At 28.8% G+C, this 22,090-nt stretch overlaps 1 protein-coding gene and 1 long non-coding RNA gene across 13 annotated transcripts in view; both read left to right on the top strand.

Annotated features, from left to right (window-relative positions):
- LOC107438853 (DGAT1/2-independent enzyme synthesizing storage lipids) overlaps positions 1 to 15,618 on the top strand; it is a 28,903-nt gene extending 13,285 nt beyond the window's left edge. For 9 of the 12 annotated variants that reach the window (XM_071180267.1, XM_071180264.1, XM_071180262.1 and 6 more), the window contains 7 exons: positions 1,145 to 1,316; positions 3,117 to 3,284; positions 3,719 to 3,912; positions 5,277 to 5,340; positions 5,802 to 5,877; positions 6,694 to 6,757; positions 11,512 to 15,618. In XM_071180267.1, the coding sequence (XP_071036368.1) occupies positions 1,145 to 1,316; positions 3,117 to 3,284; positions 3,719 to 3,912; positions 5,277 to 5,340; positions 5,802 to 5,877; positions 6,694 to 6,757; positions 11,512 to 11,637 (864 nt within the window). In that variant the 3' untranslated portion in view covers positions 11,638 to 15,618. The remainder of the gene's footprint in view (positions 1 to 1,144; positions 1,317 to 3,116; positions 3,285 to 3,718; positions 3,913 to 5,276; positions 5,341 to 5,801; positions 5,878 to 6,693; positions 6,758 to 11,511) is intronic. The other 3 variants (XM_016051249.4, XM_016051242.3, XM_016051248.3) reach the window with 1 other exon arrangement.
- A 1,874-nt stretch (positions 15,619 to 17,492) lies between these two features.
- On the top strand, positions 17,493 to 22,090 carry LOC139425415 (uncharacterized). The gene is made up of 2 exons (XR_011636672.1): positions 17,493 to 18,240; positions 21,560 to 22,090. It is a non-coding gene; the product is annotated as an uncharacterized lncRNA (long non-coding RNA).

Here is a 22,090-nt window from a genome sequence, read left to right on the forward strand (position 1 = left end):
AAAATATACATTTTAATATTTATTTTATTTGTAGAAAAAGCTTTAAGTATTAAGAGCAATTATGGGAAATGTGAAAATAAATGCAGTTTATGGGAAATGTGGTTTATAGAATTGTATTACTTCTGTACATTTATGCACTAGTATGACATTTTTTTGAGATTCTAGGATTTTCCCTTTTTTTTCTAAGCATTTCTAAGGAATTTGCTCTTATTCTTTGCCTGATACTTTTCAAAAATTTGAATGAAAAGACTAATAAAAAAGGGACTTTAAATCTGTGAACTGATGAAAAGGTTTTCAACTCAATTTTGGTTTTCCAATGTGGCTTAGTTTGAAATAATATCTATTATAAAATTGTTTCAAGAAATAGTTATTGTCTGTGAAATTAAGTTTCCTATGGTTAGATTTGTTTTCATATCTTTCATAATTATAATTTTTTGTGCACTTGTGCAATTTTTACTATTTAAAACTTGATGTTTATCCATATAGCTTTCCATTATTTCAAGGCTACATATTCTGACCTGTTATCTATAATATATCAATCCTCTTGTGAAATGTTTAAAAACTTGTTATAAAATACTTTTCATTGTAGCATCATTTATTAATAAATTTACTGTACACAAATTAGTCTTAACTTTGGTTTTCCAAGATGATTCAACAGTCTGCTGAAAATCAACCACATAGAAGGAAGTAATGATTTCATACTCCTTTTTGTTGCTATCTAAGCACAATCCGCCAGAGAAGTTGAGAGAACTTGTTTTCTCTTGTCTCTATTGTTTACTTTCCAGCATCTACTGTATTGCATTAGAATATGTAATGAAAAAACTCATTGTGCAAAACTTATGTGAGTATTTATATCAACCCTCCGATGCTTATCCTGTAAAGAGTTTATGATGCCGAAGTTGTGTTTATCAAAGATATCCAGATTTTTAAATATTTTTAGTTTACCCACTAATACTGTGGATAGCATTTACATAATTTTTAAAAACTTCAATGATGGTCTTTGAAGATACACTATTAGTTATAGCTATCATTAATATGTTAGATGATTTGCAGTGCTTAGATATTTATGTACAATCCTTTTATTTATTATGTATTTGTTAATTATCCTGATAAAATATTGAAAGATATTTAAATAATTTTGCAGGTTGCATTTGTTTTTCCATTTATATTGTTTGTTTTCTTCTTCCTGTCTGCATTGTTTGTCCGTGCATACAAATACAGATATCGTCTTCGCGAAGCTTATCATAGAGATGTGTGGGATGGTGCCAGAAACACACTTTCTACTCTTTGGGATGCCCTTGGCTGGCTCTGGCATGGTAATCCATTCACGCATTTCCTCTTGTTTTCTCTCATATCTAATGACTTTTGATCTTTACAAATGTTCTACAGGTAAAGCTTCATTGTTGAATTATTTTTTAATGACAAATAATTTCATTTTGCAAATTAAAATTACAAAACAGGAAACCCTAATTAGTTTAAAGAGCAGAGGATAGGGTATACTCTGTACTATGTGAACTAAAACAAAAAAATACTTATCTTACAAATTATATGCAAAAATGAATATAGTATAATTTTGATTCTATAAATAAGCACCTTCTCTCAGTGTCTAAACACCAAATGTGTTTTGTTTCCACATTTGGTGTTTAGTCACTGAGAGAAGGTTCTTCCTTATAGAATCAAAGCTATGCTGTATTTTTTATTAATTCACACACACACACACACACATTATATATATATATATATANTATATATATATAATAGCCTAATTATGTATAAATGCTTACAAAAAATGCTTAATAGTTACTAAAATTTTCATCCTAACTTGAACATATATTGTTCTACACTTTCTGCTTTAAAGGATCTGCTTAATTGAAAATGCTTTTAAGCAATAAATTCTTTAGACTAGAATTTGTTTTAATAATATTTATTAACTGATTTTTTTCTTCATCTTTTGATAAATTAAAGAATCTTACAACCCCTTAAATTATTAACTGAGTTTTATTATTAAAATGTGTTTATTGTGGTACTCATTGAACATTATGTTCAAAACAGTCTAAAGCAACAATTATTCAGCCAATTTATTCCTAACATCATTTATTTAGAAAATTTAATTAAATAATTTTGAGTAGCAGCAAAGAAAAATTTAATTATATAGGTCTAACTTATATGAAATAGTGTCAAATATATTGAAGGATCATGTCAGTTTATATTCTTAACAAATTGTTGCAGGTGACAAAGTGTTTATAATTATACAACTATAAAATTACTAAGCTAATTTTTTAAAAATATGTTGTAGATAAAATTTGAAACATGGAGTTTTGTTCTTATAGAGAATCCTAATAATTATAATCAAATTAATTTATTGACTTATTTATTTAGTTTAAAGTATTTTCTTTTTAATTTTTGCTTTGTTCTATTCAATAATATTTTTATTTTGTTTTCAATTCAAAATAATTCACTGCTGGCAATTAAAATATGAGTTTTCAAAAAATTTCTGAATCCTTTAATTATTTTTTTTTTAGTTTAAAAATTGCGCAAATAATGACTTTTTTTCAATTAGGTCTGATTATTTTGATATTGGTTTATGTATTGATAGTAAAATACGTTATAATTCCAAATTAGATTAGATAAATAAGTTATTTTTATTCTTAGCTATGTTTGATTTGCTGTAATATAATTAAACTGTTTGAAATATGATTTTTAATTGAAAACGTAAAATGTGTCTGATTTTTTTTAAAATTATGTACCGAAATGGTTTCTTCTATTATTTTTGAAAACTAATCAGTTATTTCATAAAAACTAAAAGTTCTTATAAATTGCTGCTATTTTAAAAGTTTGAATTTTATTTTGTTTTGCTTTATTTAGTACACAAAGTTTTATGAAAATTTTAAAACAAAGATTAATTTAAAATCAGCATCAGGGAGAATTTCTTGTTAGCAAAAAATCAAAGCCAATCTTTGTATAGGGTTACTTATATGTTGCTTCATAGATTTCTTTTGTATACTGTCTAGTATTTCTCATAGACTATTTGTCAAACTTTTTTTGCTTAACTATATTAGAAAATTACACTTCTGTATTACTCTGATATGATGTGTGTAAAATTTGAACTTTTTCAGGTTATGAGATGGTTGGCATTGAAAATATTCCTGATAGTGGAGGAGCACTGTTAATTTTCTATCACGGTGCTATTCCGATAGATTATTATTACATATTAGCCAAGACTATCCTGATAAAGAAAAGGTGCATCAGATCAGTGGGTGATCATTTTCTCTTTAAAATACCTGGTAAAAATATTATTTACTTATGTTAGAATTATCTACAGCGACATTCTAAAAAAAAAATTTTTTTTAATGTATACATTTGATTAAGAGTCATTGTAAAAATTTATGCTTCTTAATTAATTTTTAGCAAATTTAGATTTTTATAATTTCTCTTCTCAATTTTTGATTATAAAGCTTTCTTTTTTCCTAATTTAAAGTAATATGAAATTGACAATGGAAGATTGGGTATGGAGAAGAAGGCATAACAAGAACTATGATGATAATAAGATTTTATTTTGCAATCGATTAATTACAAAATGAGTTTAATATCATTCATTTCGACCTTTCACAATTGCATAAAGTAAAAAGTAGCTTATGCATGAACTAAGTTGTATAAATGTTTAAATTCTTAATTTATGCATGGATTGTTTTTAAAAATTTTTTTCCCTTCCATATAGGATGGAATCTTTTAATGGATGTTTGCCATGTTTTTTCTGGCTCTTTCCAGCTATGTGTTCAGTATTTAAAAGAAGGCCATCTTGTCGCGCTTGCACCTGGTGGAGTCCTCGAAGCACAGTTTGGAGATGAAAATTACCAACTCATGTGGGCAAAGAGAATTGGCTTTGCAAAAGTAGCTTTGGAAGCGCAAGTGGTATTTCTACCTTTCAATTATAAATTGCTTCTGTGTTATTTTGAAATGTTTTTTGCCATTAATCTTTATTATGAATAACGGATAAAAATTTAAAAAACCGATGAATGAGAATCGGTACCTTGCAATTTAATGAACAAAATTTGCAGTGCTTGTAAAAGAAAATTGTGGGTGCTTTAAGAAGATCTGATGTCTTAGTAAATATCATAAAGGTCATGTGATGTATAGTAAATACAGGCTTGGAAGGTCATAAGTATTTTTATTATTTTTTGATGATTATTTCTTTGAGGTTGTTTTCTTCTTCTGGTAAATATAAGTTCCTCTATTTTTCTGCATTTTGCATCAGACACTATTACATTTGCCTTGTTACTTTATGTACTAAATGTTTTTTGAGTATTGCATCATAACTTTTAAATCAAGATAACTGAATACTGCATTTCTTCCTGAGGAAAACAAATTTAATATCCTCAAAGCATGAAGGTGAATGTCTAAAAAAAGGAAATTTTTTGTGCCTTCAATTATTAAAGATTATTATTTCAGTTCGTATTTTAAAAGGAAAGAAATATATTTGAGTATCTTAATTTGATTAAAGCAGAAAAGAGTAATGTACCTGTTTAGTATTGTAAAAAAACTAATTAGGTTAGCCTTACTCAAATGATTATATTAAGTACCGTCATTCTCAATTACTAAAATAACATTTTTAGTGCAACATTTACCAACATTTAGTGCAACATTATTACAGAAGGGTTGTTTTTATATCTCTACTTTTCTGCAGAGCTTTCGTAAGAGAATAAACATTTTTCAGGGTAATTCTACACTCAGTACCTTTGCTGTAACACAACGTAAACAAATTAAGAGATTTTCAAAACTGCTTATGACTTATTGATTGTTATTACACTGCATTATTTGTTACATTGAGCGTATCTCCTAAAATTACATTAGCTATGATTGGAATGTCTGAAAAACGATTACTATCAATTTCTGTTTATTTTATCATGAATTAGTATTTTATCAAAATTTATTTGTCTTGCTTCTATTTTTATCTTTTTTTAATCTATATGTTTGTTTTTATATTACTTTAAACTCTAAATAATGCAAGGTTTAACCTGTTAACTATTCCTTAATTAATTTTTAATCACTTATCTGATTACAATACAAAGTTTTTAACTGTTTTGTCTTTATTTTCAATAGCTTATCTGAGCTAACCTTTCAGAAAGTTAAGTATATAATGATAAGACAAGTATGAAATAACTGTACAATTCTGCATATTCTAACCATATTATCTCCTAAATGTATAACTTAAATTAAATATTTTGTATATATAGATAATTTATTGATGATTTTTATTGTTTCCTTTGATTTTGTAGCCAATAGTTCCAATCTTCACTCAAAATCTCAGAGAAGCTTTCAGGTCTGTGAAAACCGGAAGCCGTAAGTAAAATTTTTATGAATCATACCGTAATTAAAACATGAATGCTTATTTCACATTTTCAAAAAAGAAAGATGCTTACTCATGGTCTCAAAGTAGGTGCCCAGAGGGCTCCTTGGCTCGGGGCAGCAGTAGACGAGAACAAACAGCCATTACTCGTTTCCTCAATGGACATCTGTCATCAATAACTTATAACAATGGTAATAAACACTTTTAAATCTGCACTAAGTGTTCTGCTGCCCAGGCCTCCCCTGACCACATTTTATTACCAGGCAGGACCTGGTTCAAGCTCCCCTGTTGGTGCTAGACTTTCTCAGAGTGAAGGAGCTCATGGTCATGACTCTGCTGGTCATGAGGATGAGAACAACAACAACAGAAACATGCTTTCTTTATATACTTTTGAAATTTTTTTAAACTTTAAATAGCTAGATTGCATAATTATTTGGGATACTTTTTCTTTCAGGTTTTTTAAGAAAAATCTATGAAAGAACTCGATTTCCTGTACTTCCCATCTACGGGGGGTTCCCTGTAAAACTAAAGTAAGTACCATTTTCTACTCAGAGTTGATATATTATCCAGCATTATTTTTTTCCCAGGTTTCTTATGAAAGTTAGGTTATTTTTGGCAAAACTTAGAAATTGCTTATAATGCTTTAAAACTTTGTATCTTGAAGTGGAAGTGAATATTTTAGGCTGATTGTTATTAGAATAAACATGCTTTTGTTGATTGTCCAACAACGGTATTATTTTTTTAATGAAGAAATTTCAATAACAATATTAAGAAAGATTAATTATATTGGTTTGGGAGAGTGCTTGCATATCTCAATTGATATTTTTATGAATTTATAGGTCTCTTTAAATTTCTGAAAATATACTTTTTAAACAGTTATATGGATTATCTTTGTACTGGAGTATAATGTATGAAAAAAGATGTGTTTTTTTTTATTTTTAATTGTGTTTTTAGATTGCTCTCTGAGTCATATTATAGAATTTGAATGTTCCTTTTAGATTTTTTTAAATTTAATATATGTTATGAAAGTAACAAAAGCATTGATCATAGGTTATTACGAAGCTAATAAATATTTTATTATAGTTTAAATATTTAATGGTATTTGTATTATATTGAGATAAACTTGTACTCAGCGTTCATATAGTTGCTGTATTAGAAAATGAGCATTATTAAAGTAATGCAGTACCATAACACACATGTCATATTAAGTAGACCCTTGTTATTAGAATTATAATCTTTTCATTTTAAATATATATATAATATTAGAAATTAAGGAAGTGTGTATTTTTTTAATTGTATGTAATTGCCAGTTATGATGTATTTCTAAATATATACTATTTTTATAGAACTTTTATTGGTCCTCCTATTCCTTATGATTCTAATCTAACTCCTGAGGAATTAGCATCAAAGGTAAATTAGTCTTTTAGCTTTATCAATATTTTTAAGCATAAATATTTATAAAACATTTCTAAGTATGTATAAAAATCTAGTGAGGGTGCTGCATTTTTCCATTACTGTTGATGCATTTTTATTGTTCATAGACTGGCATGCTAGGATCAAGTTTTCCTACCTTAACTTCCATATTTTTTTGGTTATCATCCTTATAAAATTAATAAAAGTCATTTTTTTTAAATTTCCAATGGCAAAGCAAAAAGTACTAACATCTAAAGAAGACAATGATACAAAAGTATAAATATGTACATGAGATGACAAAACAAGACCAAAGTCACTTCCCTAAAAATTCTCTTACTTCCTAAAGTCATAATTAAACAATTATAATTAAAGTAAAAAAAGTTTGGATTTCGTAAAATATTTTTGTATCCCAAGTTTAACGGTGTAATATTCATTTTTCATATTTTACTCTCCTATTATACGTTTTCTATTTTGTTTTCTAAATTAAGAGTTTAAAATTAAAACGTAATTCTACGATATTGCCTTATTACACTACATTTAAGATGAACTTATTTGAATTGATGCCTAAACTTATTCATTATTTTACAATTATTATTTTTTGGTGTAAATGACATTAATAAGCTATTATAAATTATTTAAAACTTAATGATCAGTTTCATGCACAAATTGTGTTTAATGTATCACCTTGTTTTGGAAAGCTATGATATAATAGATCACCCAGTTTGTTATAACAATATACTTTTAATTTTAAATGTTATTATTTTTTTTTAATTTATCGCTAAGCAAAATTATTTATGTTCACTATTATACCTTAGTGGAATCATAAGAATAATAAGATTCTTATGAAATATTTCATACTACTTATCAATCAAATTGGACATTTAATTTTAGAATAATAAATGTGTGAACTGGGAAGGGGGTGCAAGCAAACAGAATTCTTTATCATATTTTAAATGAGTGAAAAATGTCTTATGCTTCAAAACAACAATTACTCCAAATCAATCATTGTTTGTGAGAGGCAGCTTACAAGGGGCTTAACCCCCTAATACTTATTAAAATGTTGAACGAAGTGTCAAAATAATGACTCATTTTGTTTTTAAATACTTTATTTACTTCTCTTAATCAATCATGAATTTGATATATTTTTCATTGCTACTGTCAAACCTCCACAGAACAGCCATATGTTTATGATACTAAATGTCTTCCATATGTTTTACATCAAGAGAAACCTCTGAACAATGGTCACTTGTTGCCGGTATCTTAGTCTAATTTTTCAAAATTGGCTTGAAATAATTGTAACATGATTAAATATATTTTCCTTCATAGGTCATCGCTTTTCAGTCATTGTTAAAGAGCTTTTTTTTTTTTTTATTATTCATGCAAAAATCAATCATTGGTAGGATTTGACGATTCAATTCCACCTACTGCAGATAAGCTGTATCTTTTATGAATGTTTTTGTTATGAATTACAAAATTTTGTTCTAACATACTTAATGAGTGGGTGATCTCTGATGTTCTATCGGACAGCTTTCATTTTATGCAATTACTGGAAATTCCTCGCACTTGCAACTGACCCATGTTTGTTAACCAAATTCCATTTTCATTCTTTAGATTATAGGTTATAGTAAAGTGGGTGTTTGAATTAGAACTTATGTAAATGAATAATTGAAAAATAAGTGATAGAAAATTTCCTGTATTCTGGGATAATGTCAAAGTTATTGTCGCTGCACCCTATGGCTGTGGAAAAGTGTGAATTAGTGAAACCTTAAAATTAAGTAAAATCCCTTTAAATGGATCAGTATTTTAGTAGATTACATTTGAATGCAAAAATCAGATGACATAAAACAGGCTTGAATGTTTAGTTAAGTTATGTGTGAGAAAATAATTTATTCTAAGTCATTTTTTACTCTGCATAAACTGAAAATAATATGGATTAAAGATATTTTAAAAAAATTTTCAATGTATTTTAATGAGACTGTTTAAATGCAATTTTATGCGACCTGCTGTTTTATGCTAACTTTTTTGAAAGGGAGGCAGAATTGGTAGATAAAATTATTTGAAGACAAATCTACAACTCTTTCTTCTTTAGATTGATTCAAACAAATTGTATAAAGTATTTTTTTACAAAATGGTAACTATTTAGAACTTTACTTACTTAAATATATTCTTTAATTAATTAAAAACTGTGTAACTTTCTTTTAAATTAACTATTTGTTGCTTGTGATTAGAGAACTGAATAATGACCATCTTGATCAGCTCAAGGTTAACTACTGTTTAATATTTCCCTTTTGCTGGTAATGTATGTATATATATATATATTATGAAATCCAATCTTTAATGACCTGTTAAAATATAATTTGAAGAAGTAGCGTAACCAAATGTAGATGTCAAGCCTAGAATGAGCTAAAGCAGCATGCATGAACTCAAAATTTGTCTTGCAAATATATATTAGTAAAAATTATACATAAATTGAAATAGTAAAGTAAATTGAAATAGGGCAAAATAAACATATATGCAATCAGAGACACCATGCTTGCCTTCGTGTGGGAGTTTTACTGTGAATAACTGTTTAGCAAAATAAAAGTAATTTGGAGAAAATAAATTAATTTTCCCTCCATTTGGAAAAAAAAAAATCATAATTTAAAGTAGAAATAAATTCGCATTGAATGCATGGAAAGCAAAACAGTTTATTAACCAAAAATATTCATACTCAAATTTTGAAAAACCTGAAAGATCTATGCAATGTGTTCCGATTCATTTATTGCCCAATTCATAACTCCAGTACTAACTAAGTGATTGAAAATATTTAATTATTCAAATAATTGTAATTAAAAATTTCAGAAAAATTGTTCAGAAGGAAAGTTTTACCAAAAACAAATATTAAGTATAGAAGGGTTTGAAATTAATTGGATGAAGAAAAAATGTTCTGTAGCAGTAAAAAATAAAGTACTAAAAATGTAAAATATTTATGATTTTAGATGCTCTTGGCCTTTTCAAACAAATGAACATTAAAAAACATTATTGAAAGATCAACTGAGTATAACTACCTAAAATTAAAACTAAATGTAAAAATAGGAAGGCAAAAGGAAAAAACAATAAATTCAGGATTATTCAATCTAAAGAGAGTATCGCTAGTATAAAAAGAAACGATGAGGAAATTTGATGCTCAGAATTGTTTAAATTTTTTCCTTCTGCCAGTAATATGAAAGAAAATTCCTTTTTTAGAGAATTACCCTCCCAGAGGACACATTCTGATTGATTTTCTACCATTTTTAGTGTTTTTCTACAAACTGCAGTAGCGTAGTCGACAGTGCTTACTACAATATTTTTTAATTTAAAAAGTCAGAAAAAAAATTCTAGCAGAAAACAACAAAAATTATAAAAAGTTTAAGAAATGTGTGTTAGCAGAACAGTACTTCATCAGGGGACGCACTGCCTGCCAACAGACAAGACCTTTTCTAATGTCAGTGGGGAAACCAAAATCTGACAGTGCCCCGAGGCCTCATAATGGAAAATCAAATAAGAAAAAGCAATTAGAAAAATTGAAATGTAAATGCAAAGAAAAATAAATGACAAACAATCACAAAGTAAGTCTTAATAATAACTTAAAAGTACACAAAATAAGACATAATAAAGAAACGCCCACAAATAAGAAAAATAAANCCCCCCCCAAAAAAAAAAACAATAATAATTTCATCGGATTATACGACAAAAGAAGAGATTTTAAGTTTAATGTTATTAGCTTAAGAGATTTTAATTCCAACCTTTACTCTAAGATTTTTAAGAAATTTTGATGGGTCAAATTATTAGATTTAAATTTATTTGTAATAATAAAACAGATTTTCTATCGGCTATCTGGAATTTCGGGATTACATTAGAGAATAATAATTTTCCTTTTAATTACTGTAATTATTATATTTTGATTCAAAATGTTTTAAAGACTTTCAAATAATTCAGCTGATATTGAAGCTCTCATAATGTGGTAAAATTTAGGATTTTATGTTCCTGAAGCATATAGATGGCAATACTTTTTTGAAAATTTTTACTCATTGAATGTTTTTCTGTTTTATTTTTCAAGATTTTCAAAAAAGGGGTCAGCACTTGATTTATTTCTAAAATCTTCTTAATGATTTGTCAATTTATATTTTATTTTGATGTGGCTATTCTAACTGTAACTTTATCTTTATTTCTGTTTCTTATTTGTGGGCGTCTCTTTATGTCTTAGTTTGTGCACTTTTAAGTCATTACTAAGACTTACTTTGTGATTGTTTGTCATTTATTTTTCTTTGCATTTACATTTCAATTTTTCTAATTGCCTTTTCTTATTTGATTTCCCATTATGGGGCCTCGGAGCACTGTCAGTTTTTGATTTCACCACTGACAATAGAAAGGCTCCTGTGTGTTGGCAGGCAGTGTGTCCCCTGATGAAGTGCTGTTCTGCTAACACACATTTCTTAAAATTTTAATAATTTTTGTTGTTTTCTGCTAGAATAGTTTTTCTGTTTTCATAACAATAACAAAACAATCATAACAATAAAACAAATTTGGATTTGGCTGCTTTAATCGCTTTTGTGTTTTGATTTATTATTTTAAATGTTACTTATTTTGTTTTTTTCTGACTTTGTAAATTAGTTTCATTCTTTGATTAGATATAATATTTGTTAGTTATGATTTTATTTTCAGATAAATAAAATCTCATTTATTTAGCATTTCTCTTTCATTTATTTCATGTTGTATAAAAAATTTATTAGTATTCAATATTTCAGACTGCTGCAGCTATAGAATATATGATAAATGAACATCAAAGAATGCCAGGAAATATTTTAATGGCATTGGTTGACAGAGTTTATGAGAAGCCAAAACTAAAAAACATTTAAACTGTGATGATTGTAAAGTTGTACAGACTTTTTATAATATTTCATTTGAAAAATAACTACTTATGATGTCTTTCTTTGTGTTTTTATCGAAAGTATTATTTACTTGCAAGCATTTTTCTCAAGTTGTATGTGTTTTTACCTTTTATTTAATTAAAATTATTTTATTTATTAATTATAATTTTTTTTTTTTTGTATTTTTATGTTATACCAAAAACTTTATAGTTTACTATTTCTCAGATCATTTATTCTTACGAATCTAATGTATATAATATTTTTGAGTGTTGATCTTTATCAATTTTCTGCTTTGCAGCTTTACTGCTAATTCATTTCAATAGTATTTTATATAAATCATATATGACTTTGTCAATTGTTTAATTTATCAGTTAATACTAAAAAAAATCACAATTCTATGTAAAACTGTTCTTGAATCTGTAGATCATATCCATATCATTTGATATTTTAAAGAGGTTTTTTTTTCGTGCATTTAATTAAAATCTGACTTTTTACTTCTGTTTTGTAATTTTCTCGTTGTTGAATTGAGAGTGTTTGAAATGATTTATTCACAATTTTGGATGTAATAAAATTTCATTTTTAGTGGTTTAATACACTGGTGTGAATTATCTATATATATTTCTTTATTTACGTATAATATTTTTTATCTGTATACTTACTTCCAAATATAATTTTAATTAATGCAAATGAAACTATTTAGTATTTATGTTTTACTTATTTGTTATATGTTGAGTGTTTTATAAATTCAAACATTTATCAAGTCTATTGACAATAATAATTTATTTTAAAAAGAATTATTATTATTAAATGGTAAGTATATATTCCATATAGTCAAAGAGCCTCAATTTCAAATTTTTTATGAGTTTTTATTTGACCTATCACAGTAATTTTTTTTCATTTAACGTTATAGTATGATTTGATTGTTTTGAAAGGACATGACAAATTATCAAATATTTATTTTTATCGATGATTGTCGAGGACATGTTTAATGCACGGGTTCAGAAATTGAAACTGCAGATTTCAACTTGTGGATCGCTTAATTTATAAAATTGTTAAATAATTAACAGTTTCAAATAAATCAAACAATGATTTTGAAATGAAAATGTATTTATCAACATAAAAATTATAAGAAAGTAATGATGAATGAAATAATAATTTTGTGTTTATAAGGATTGTTTTTATTTTGATTTAAAATTATTATATGCTTTAGTTATCTAAATAATCAGTTGAGTTCTGAATTTGTTGAAATTTTACATCAGAGATTTTTCAAAGATCCAAAATGGTTGGCTTTTGGCAATATTGATATTTTAAAGATGTTTTTTGTATTATTGGTTAAACATTTTTATATCAAAAGGCGTTTCATCTCAATTAGAGAGAACAGTTTTTTGTACTTGTTATTTTCAAAAGAAAAGATATGAAATGATTCATTTATTTTTTGTATAACACGTTTTATCTTAAATGTATCTTGTATGTTTCATTTTATTTTTCTACAAATTGTGCATCCTATCACATTGAATTCTCAAATTTCAACTCCCCCCCCCTGATCTTTGACAAAACTGTTGCTATGCAAATGTTATGAGTGAAAAATGTGTGTTATGTGATAATTGTGTGTTGTCTTAGTGATTCCTTTTTCCTCTCTTCTCTGAAGTATTGTATGCATTAAAAATTACTTTAACAGCTATAAGAGTGAAATGTTTTCCAAAGAATTTAATAATTTTTAGATAATATCTTTTAGTATTTTGACTCAATATGGATTGATTGCTCTAAAACTGCATTTTTCTTCTATTTCAATGAAACTTTGTTCTTCAATATAAAACTCTTATTTTTTTTTTAAACTGTTGGGAGAAAATTTCATAAATTGTATTATTACGACAGTTTCAAGTAGGTAGAAATTCTAAAACAAATTATTCAATTGAAAGATTCTATTAATTCTTAATTTGAATTTTTATTCTGAATTTCTTACAAAAACTGATCTGATGCAAATCTTATCACTGAAAAAATGTGTTACTTAATTGTTTCACACCTTAGCATTAGCAATGTATGTGTTATGGTGGAAGTGTAAAATTCAGATATTTTCCAGAATAACTAGATATTTCATGAAATAACTAGACAAGTCCGTTAATGTCTATTCATGCATTACCTAGTTATTCTTTGAAATGACTTATAATGGATTGTTAAAGTGAAAAATGAGCAATTTCAAAAGTTATTTTATAAATAAGTAGACATCCATAGCTAAAATATCTCGAAAAACACATTTTATCCCTATTGTGGATGATTATTTGATAAATAATAGACGATATAATTTATTATTGCTCATATTGATAACTTTTTCTAAAAGCAACGGAATGAAACGTACGTCATTTCAAAACAGCTAAAGCTTTGTTGCAAGTGAAAGAGAAAACCTCTTTGCATCAAAGTGCACTCTAAATGGATGCTAAGCTCCAAACGCAAACGAATATCAACATCGCCGACTTACCACAGCCTTCTTTTTTTGCTTATTAAAGAAGAAAAATTAAATTTCTATCCGATTTTTATATTGTTTTGAAAGCCTTATGATACAAATTAATGGCTAAATAAAATGGAAGTACATGCATCCGTGGACGTTTACTTAAATCCTATACCGCAATGATCTTTTCTTAACTTGCTACGGAGTATAGAACTGGTTCGAGAGAACTTTCGAATGTTCGTATTTCATACTTTAATGATCCAGTAATCGTTATTCTATAGAATGCGTAGTGAAATCGTAACATTCAATAATTTTATATACTTTGACTTGTGTTGTTATTCCATTAAATAACGGATTTCACACTTTAAAGGTAACAATAGTTGAATGGCTGCTATAAGAGAAAAATGTTTTCCAAAGAATTCATATTTTTAGGCGTTTTCCAGTTAATATTTTTTGTATTGTTTTTATTTAATCTGGACTGGTCTAAAACTGCGTTTTTCTATGAAAATTAAATTTTATTCTGTAATATGAAAAGTGGTAAGCGGAAGTGTTATAAAGTGAGTTGTTACAACAGTTTTATAATTATATTATTAAACGGAAATTATAATCAAAACATGTTATGGACTGTTTAAATAAGCATCATTAAAAACTGTGGTGTAATAAGTTGAAAGAAATAGTATTGAGTTTTAAATCTTAAAAAAATTTAGCATTATTTTCAGATCAGTCAGATTCAGTAGCTTTAACTTATTATTAAATTTATCCTCGAAACTTAATTCTTGAACAAAAATTTGTACTACAAAAAAGAACTGAAAACTGCATAAGCTATTTCAAGTTGCTTCACATAAATGATGGATTAGGCTTTCAGATCTTTTACTTTAATGAATTTACTTTTGTAAAAATGATAAAAAATAATTTTATGATTTGGTTTAAGGATTATAGTGACAGGTATGATTTTGTGCTTTCTAAACAGTCACTTCTACTATTTGATTTCACCATGTTTGTGTATGTTGAATTAATTTTAATTTGTAAATATATCAAAAAATAAGTTCTCAACATTCGTAAATGTGTCTTATGAAAAATAAATACGTTATATATAAGTTAATCTTTAAAGTATATTGTTCATGAATGTTTTACTTTAAATGTAAAAAAATTTATTCAGTAGTGATAAACCCATCAATTATTCACTTTTTTATGTCAAAAACGTTTGGTTTCACAGTTATAACAAAATGTGTTTATCTTTTCCAATCTCAATGTAAAGAAAAAATCCTTCATTTTATCTATTATTTGTGGGGAATGACTTCTCCCATTAATTTCAACCTATTGATTATAGTCCAGAACACCGTCCTGTGATACAACTGGAAATATCTATTTATTTTCAGTGATAACTTTTGTGGCTTTATTTTCTGTCTTCTTTTTTGCTTTGTGATGTGTTTTTGCCTGTGTGATTGTGTGTGTTTTGTATGTTGTGAAATATATAGTGTATTTTTAAAATAACTAAGAATAAAATTATGAGCAAAAATGTATTAGAATATGGGTTCATTTTAATTTATTCGCAGATCTTGCTCAATCAATTGAAAACACCATTGTGGAAAAAAAACTTTAAAAAACCTTTTTTTTATTTGAGGAATTTAAGAGACCCAGAAAAAAATTTGAAGAGAGTTCCTACCCACATCATTTTACATGACACTTTTCTCTTTCATATTCTCAATTATTACTTTAAAAAAGGAAGAAAAAAAATTTATGATTGTGTATGATCGCACCGCTATATGTCTTTTTTTTAAAAAATGTCAAATAATGGCTTTTTTTAATCATTCGAACTAGCTCTTGATGACTTATGGAATTTCTGTGGATTTTTTCCCCTAACATCTAATCTAATAAAATTATGTATTAAGTAGTTTTAGATGTATAATTTAAAACTGTACTATGCGCGAAATAAAAAACGGACCTTCTTGAATAACTTTTGTTTTAATGATCGGATCTTCGCGTTCTTGGACACGGTCTTAAAGGTTCGAAGGGGTGATCACTCGTATGCTAATTAATGAGTGCATACGATATTTTAAGTTACGAAATTCAGACGCAGAAACGTACTTTGAATAAACATACCTTTTTTTTCTGACGGATTCGTATTTCTGTCCCCCAAGGAAAAGGAGGTAGCCGCTGTCTGGAAAATAGGGTTCCAAGTTTGGATCCCTTAATGTTAATTTTACTTTTTGACGCTTTTACCCAATCGCGAGAACTTTTTAAGCGAATGGAAAAGTTTTTGTACACAATTATGAAATTAATTTATCCAAAGATAATTTTATTCAAAATATAACTTTTAATGATTGTTTATTATTATTTCATTTAATGTTTGTTAAAAGACTTATTCAGCGAAATCGTTCGAATAGCTCTTGAGAAATCGAATTTTGAAAATACCACTCTATTTCCATGCTATTGTTGTTGCTAATTTACGTCGCACTAGAGCTGCACAATGGGATATTGGCGACGGTCTGTTAAACATCCCGGAGGATGATCCGAAGACATGCCATCACAATTTTGATCCTCTGCGGAGGGGATAGCACCCCCGCTTCGGTAGCCCGACGACCTACGCGCGAAGTCGAGCACTTTACGGTAGCACAGTTTAACGAGGACCAATACCGCACACTCTCGATCCCAACGCAGACTGATCCAAGTGGTCACCCACCCGCACACTCACCGTAGCCAGTGATGCTTGACTTCGGTGATCTGCTGGGGACCGTGTCTTAACGATCAGTCTACTGCGGAACTTTCCATGCTATGGTAGAGGGTATTAATCCTACAGCTCTACCATTAAGTTCTTGACATCCCTCTACAGGTGATCAAAATTGTCTTTGGATCATCTTTAGGGGTGTTTCCATTGTACAGCGCTAGTGCGACATAAATAAAATGCTACGACAAATCTTTATGCTGTCCTCTAAATATTGCTATCCGTTCTAAATAAATTATTTGTCTTTAGAGGAATTCGATCTTTTCACAGTTCCAGATTTAATTTGTAGTTTGATTCACCTTTCTAGATAAGGTTAAATTATTCTTACACAGGTTTATGTGCTCCTTTCAGAGATGATGATTTATAAGCTGAAGAAAGGATAGAACAATAGACGAAAATCAAAGAAGGGCATCACATCTAGGGATGCGGCGGTGTTCTAGCCTGTGACCTCCACGCTAGAGAGTTAACGCTTTGTAGCTTGGAAGTAACAGGTTCGAATCCGTGGCGCGTAAGGCAGATAAGCCTATCCGATTCTGACTCTTACGTTATTAAACTCTACTTAATTAATCTTTATGTCAAATACCCTTCGGCTTAAATCATTACAAAGTTTTTCAATAACTTGTAGATCTTCGTCAATAACACATTTATTCAATATAATAAAACGTTTGCGTTTTAGGCAAGACCTGAAAAATTATACGGTACCTTATTTACATCGGACTAACGGCAATTTTCTGTGAACATCCCTGAGAATGATCCGAAGACATGCCATCGATCATCTGCAGAGATGCTTTGGTAACCCCACTACCTGTGAGCGGCATCGTGCACTTTACGGTAGAATAGTTTAACGAGGACCGATACCTCTCACCCTCGGTTCCTACACATAGTCATCCACCCGCTTACTGACTGCAGCCAGTGATGCTCGGTGTTCTACTGGGAACCAGTGTTTTTACGATCAGTCCTCTGTTGTATCCCAAAATTATAGACCATTTATGCAACTAATTACAATAAAAAATTCATACATAAAGATTCTAATCTGCAACAAACGTCTCTGAAGTCATCGAAGAACAAGAGTAATTGTTAAGGTAAAATATCACTGCTTATTTCGCTGAAATTCTTCAGTGATTTTGGGACACGAATCTGCGACCTTTCGCGCCGCAGGTCTGGACCTTAGTTTCTAGGCAGTCTGTAGTGAACTGGAGCATAGCCACACGAGCTCGTGATGTTTCTCAACATTGCATTTTAACTGAGCTAAAAAGTTAAGCATTGTAATAACGTGTAACCGGAATGTCATATTTGCGATTTATAACTAGAGTGAGAGGGTTCTAAACATAGTCGATTCGAATACACAAGTAAAAGAAGTTGAATAAACAGCTAGCTAATTCAATCCCCATTGAACTCGTTCTAATTAATTTTTTTAAAGGTAAGAACTTCTTACATTTTTCATATTTTTAATTTAATTAGTTTATTAATAGACTGATCTCTTTCTATAGAGTTGGTTAAAATTATCTTCCGCTGGAAATATATCGTTGCATCAAGAACTTTGTAATTTAAAACAGGAGGTTCAACTTGGATAAGTGCGTCTTTTGAAATGGGCTACTAAAACTTATTAAAAATTCAAACATTTTTAGTTTTTAACCTTGGTCATATGTTTGCGTGTTTAACACAAAATAAAACAATGAGATTATTATGAATGTTTTTTAAAACCTAGTCATTCCGAATTTCAGCAAGGAATATTTTATAATGAATCAAATCAAAAAACTAGACGCGTTATTGGTACCTAATGAATACTTAAGAGAAGAAAATACACACTATTTTTTAAATCTAACGAATTTATCTTTTTAGTTTATAACCGGCGTTAAACAGCTGATCCATAATTATCAATATTCAACTCCGTAGCCTTGTAAATTTGAACCCAGAAAATAACAGAACTTTTTGATGGAACTAATCCGTATTTCCGTTACAAGTTGAAGAGAATCACGAAAACGTTTCTCGGTTTGCCCGACAGCAAGGGGATTCTAACCCACTGAGGATATTTTACGTTCACACTGTGGTCGGTGCGAACCAGGATAAGAATTCGTAACAACCAGTTGGATTTGAACCTGTGTCCCCTCATTGGGAGTCTTTCTTGGAAAAAAAGTGGAATGATAAGCATCAGTTGAATCGCCAGTTTGTTTCCGGCCTCCACAATCAGTTTTCAGTTCATCTCTTTTTATTTCGATAGTCTTTTAGTTAATTTAATTTGCACCCTCTAATTAGTTTTAATGACAAAGATTGTAAAACTATAGAAAGGGCTGCACAAATCGTAATAAAAATATTTAGAGAGATCTCAGAACACTCTTTTCCCTAACATTTTTTAAACTGAAAAATGTTAAGAAGAAACTTATGCAAAAACAGTTAATAAAATATTATTTTATAGATAATCCTCGTTTTTTATTAGCAACTGTTTGTAAAAATAGCATAACTATCTGTAAAAACTTTTAAATGTAAGAAAAGAATAAGGGACCCAAACTTGTGTGACTGTTTAGGCTAAATTATTGGAACAATAGTTTCCAAATTAGGACTACCACATACATGGAGGGTCAAAGTGAATTCATGGATAGCAAAGAAAAAATGAATCGTTTGAACTAATAAGTGTATTAAAAGTGTTACCATGGTATAGTTAAGACCTATTTATTGGTTTACCTACCTCAAGATCCAACTTAAATTGGACAAACAACAAAGTTCTCCAGTGATATATCCTTTTTTGTCAAACTTAGTTTAGGGCATTGTTTTGAAATCGTACTCTCATTTGACTTAGTAGTTATGTTTAAGCAGGGCACTGAGCATATCTGATAGGGTTCCCCTAAAATTTTCCTTCAATTTAATAAAATAAAGTCGTTATGATTGCAACATAGTTTTTTGGAAATCTGATTCGATCAAAAGTTTTAAAGGGAGATTAGTTTAATTTTGCAAATTTTAGGTCATTTGATCTTTTAATAGGATTATCACTTAGTAAAATGATTCGATAGGTTCCAGGAAAACAAACTAAAAAGCTTAATTTGTTTTCTTAAGTGCACACATTCTTTTCTTGACTTTTTGTTATAGACAAATTATTTTGTTTCAAATTCAAATGTTCTGAAAACAAATATTTTAATAAAAAATTATATTCTTTAAATTATTTTTATTCATTTTATTAAGAGATATTTCTCTACATTGCACCGACACTATTTTTTCATCAAAATAAACATTTATATTAAATATACATTCAGAAATTGAATTCGCTTGTTGCATTTGAAATACGACTATAAAACAACATTCAGCAGCGAATTTTCCCTAAGTCTGCAAAAATCGTAGATTTTATTTTATTATTCTTCAAGATTTTAGCTTTTGTTTAATTTTTTAAAGGAAATATTTAAAAGAATTATTATTAAATCCAGAATAATGACGTCACGTGAAAATTATGATTTGAATCAATCGAAAAAATTCAACCGTTAAACAGTTAACAAATGTTAACGGTAAACGATAAACTTCTCAAAAGTTGAAAAAATTTGGAACAGGCTGATAATATTAAAGGAAGCTGATTATTAACCTTGTCGTATATAAACCGAATAATACAAAACTGCAAAATTATTCAAATGCGTATTTTTTTAAAAAAAAGAAAAAAGAATTTCTGTAATAAATGCTTAGAAATTAGTTTATTTGAACATTGAAAATATAAAAGGCTGTTATCTATTTTTTATATTTCAATGAAACGAAATAGGACTGAGATAGCCTGGTTAGTATGGCACTGGACACTCGTTCCTAGAACGGGAATTTGAAACCAGCCGACCGAAGGCTCCCCGTGTAATAAATGGTGATTGGTACGCGTTAAATATGTCTGGTCACAGTCATCCATGTTCTCATAACAAATTAAACCTTTGGGGGTACTGGATTGGAGATTGATCGTTCTCTAGTTCAGATCAAAATTACGATCCGTGGATGAATGAATGGGTCCGCCATATAAACGGGTGTGACGTATTGGTGTGGCAGAAGTCTAATTCTTGGCCATCGATAGTGCCACTGGAAAACAAGAACAGTCTCATCCCTAGTGCCTTAATGGCCAACTACAACAATAATAATGAAGGTCGGTAGGTACTTTATTTAGGTCACACACTAGAGCTGCGCAATGGGCTATTGGCGACGATCTGGGAAACATCCCTGAATATGATTCGAAGATATGCCATCGCAATTTTGATCCTCTGCAGAGAGGATAGCTCCCCTGCTTTGGTAGCCCGACGACCTGTGCGACGGGCAAAGTCGAACACTTTGAGGTAGAACAGTTTAACGATACCGCGCACCCTTGATCTTAACTCAGTCTGATCAAAGTGGTCCCCCACCCGCTTACTGACTGACCGCAGCCAGTGATGCTTGACTTCAGTGTTCTAACGTGTCTTTACGATCAGTCCACTGCTAGACCAACAACAATGAAATGAAGTTTATAAAACCTTTGGCGATTCAAGTAAGCACATCAATAGAAGAGTTCCTAATTAAATCAAAAACTATTTCAGTACCTTGAGTAAGTAATATAACAGCATTTTTGCAAATTCCGGATCTTTTACAGGCAATTCAATTAAAAATTGGGTCATAAAACATATTTAAATGTGCTGCACCGTTTAGACATTTTTTAAAAATAAAAATCCATATATAATAACAAAATTGATAGTATATGTATATATATTAATCGTATATTTATTTTAATACATATTTCAAATTTCTTTCAGGAATACGATCGGACAATGCTCATGTTAGCACGAAATTTAATATTGATCACCGAAACTGCTTTTGTTGATTATGTTTTTGTGTTTGTAGACTTCATTATGCGATGTCTGCGATATCTAGAACAGCGTTTTCGATGCCCGGAGCTGATGAGGATTTTATATACTCTCTGTGTGGTAAAAACTCTTCGACTTTTTGCTTCTCTATTTTAAAAAAAAGGGTAGGGGTTGCAAAGGATAATTTTACAGTCGATTCTGAACGTCGGTCAAAAATCCCAACATCCGCCCGGCTAATTATGAATTTTTTCATGTGTATAATTTTTTTTTTTGTCTAATTACCAAAACTGAAAACAAATAAAATAAACCAAGTTATGATTTTTGTGGGAATGAAAACGAAAAAGAACTGCATATGGCGTTGAAAATAACTGTACATTAAAAACAGTTATTAGGGAAATACATTTCTTTGTAAACGAATTTATTTATTTTATTATGATTTGAAAAGCTGGAAAATGTTATTAAAAAATGAATGTTATTAGA

This window comes from Parasteatoda tepidariorum, chromosome 4, assembly GCF_043381705.1.
Source record: "Parasteatoda tepidariorum isolate YZ-2023 chromosome 4, CAS_Ptep_4.0, whole genome shotgun sequence".
Classification (NCBI taxonomy): Eukaryota; Metazoa; Arthropoda; class Arachnida; order Araneae; family Theridiidae; genus Parasteatoda; species Parasteatoda tepidariorum.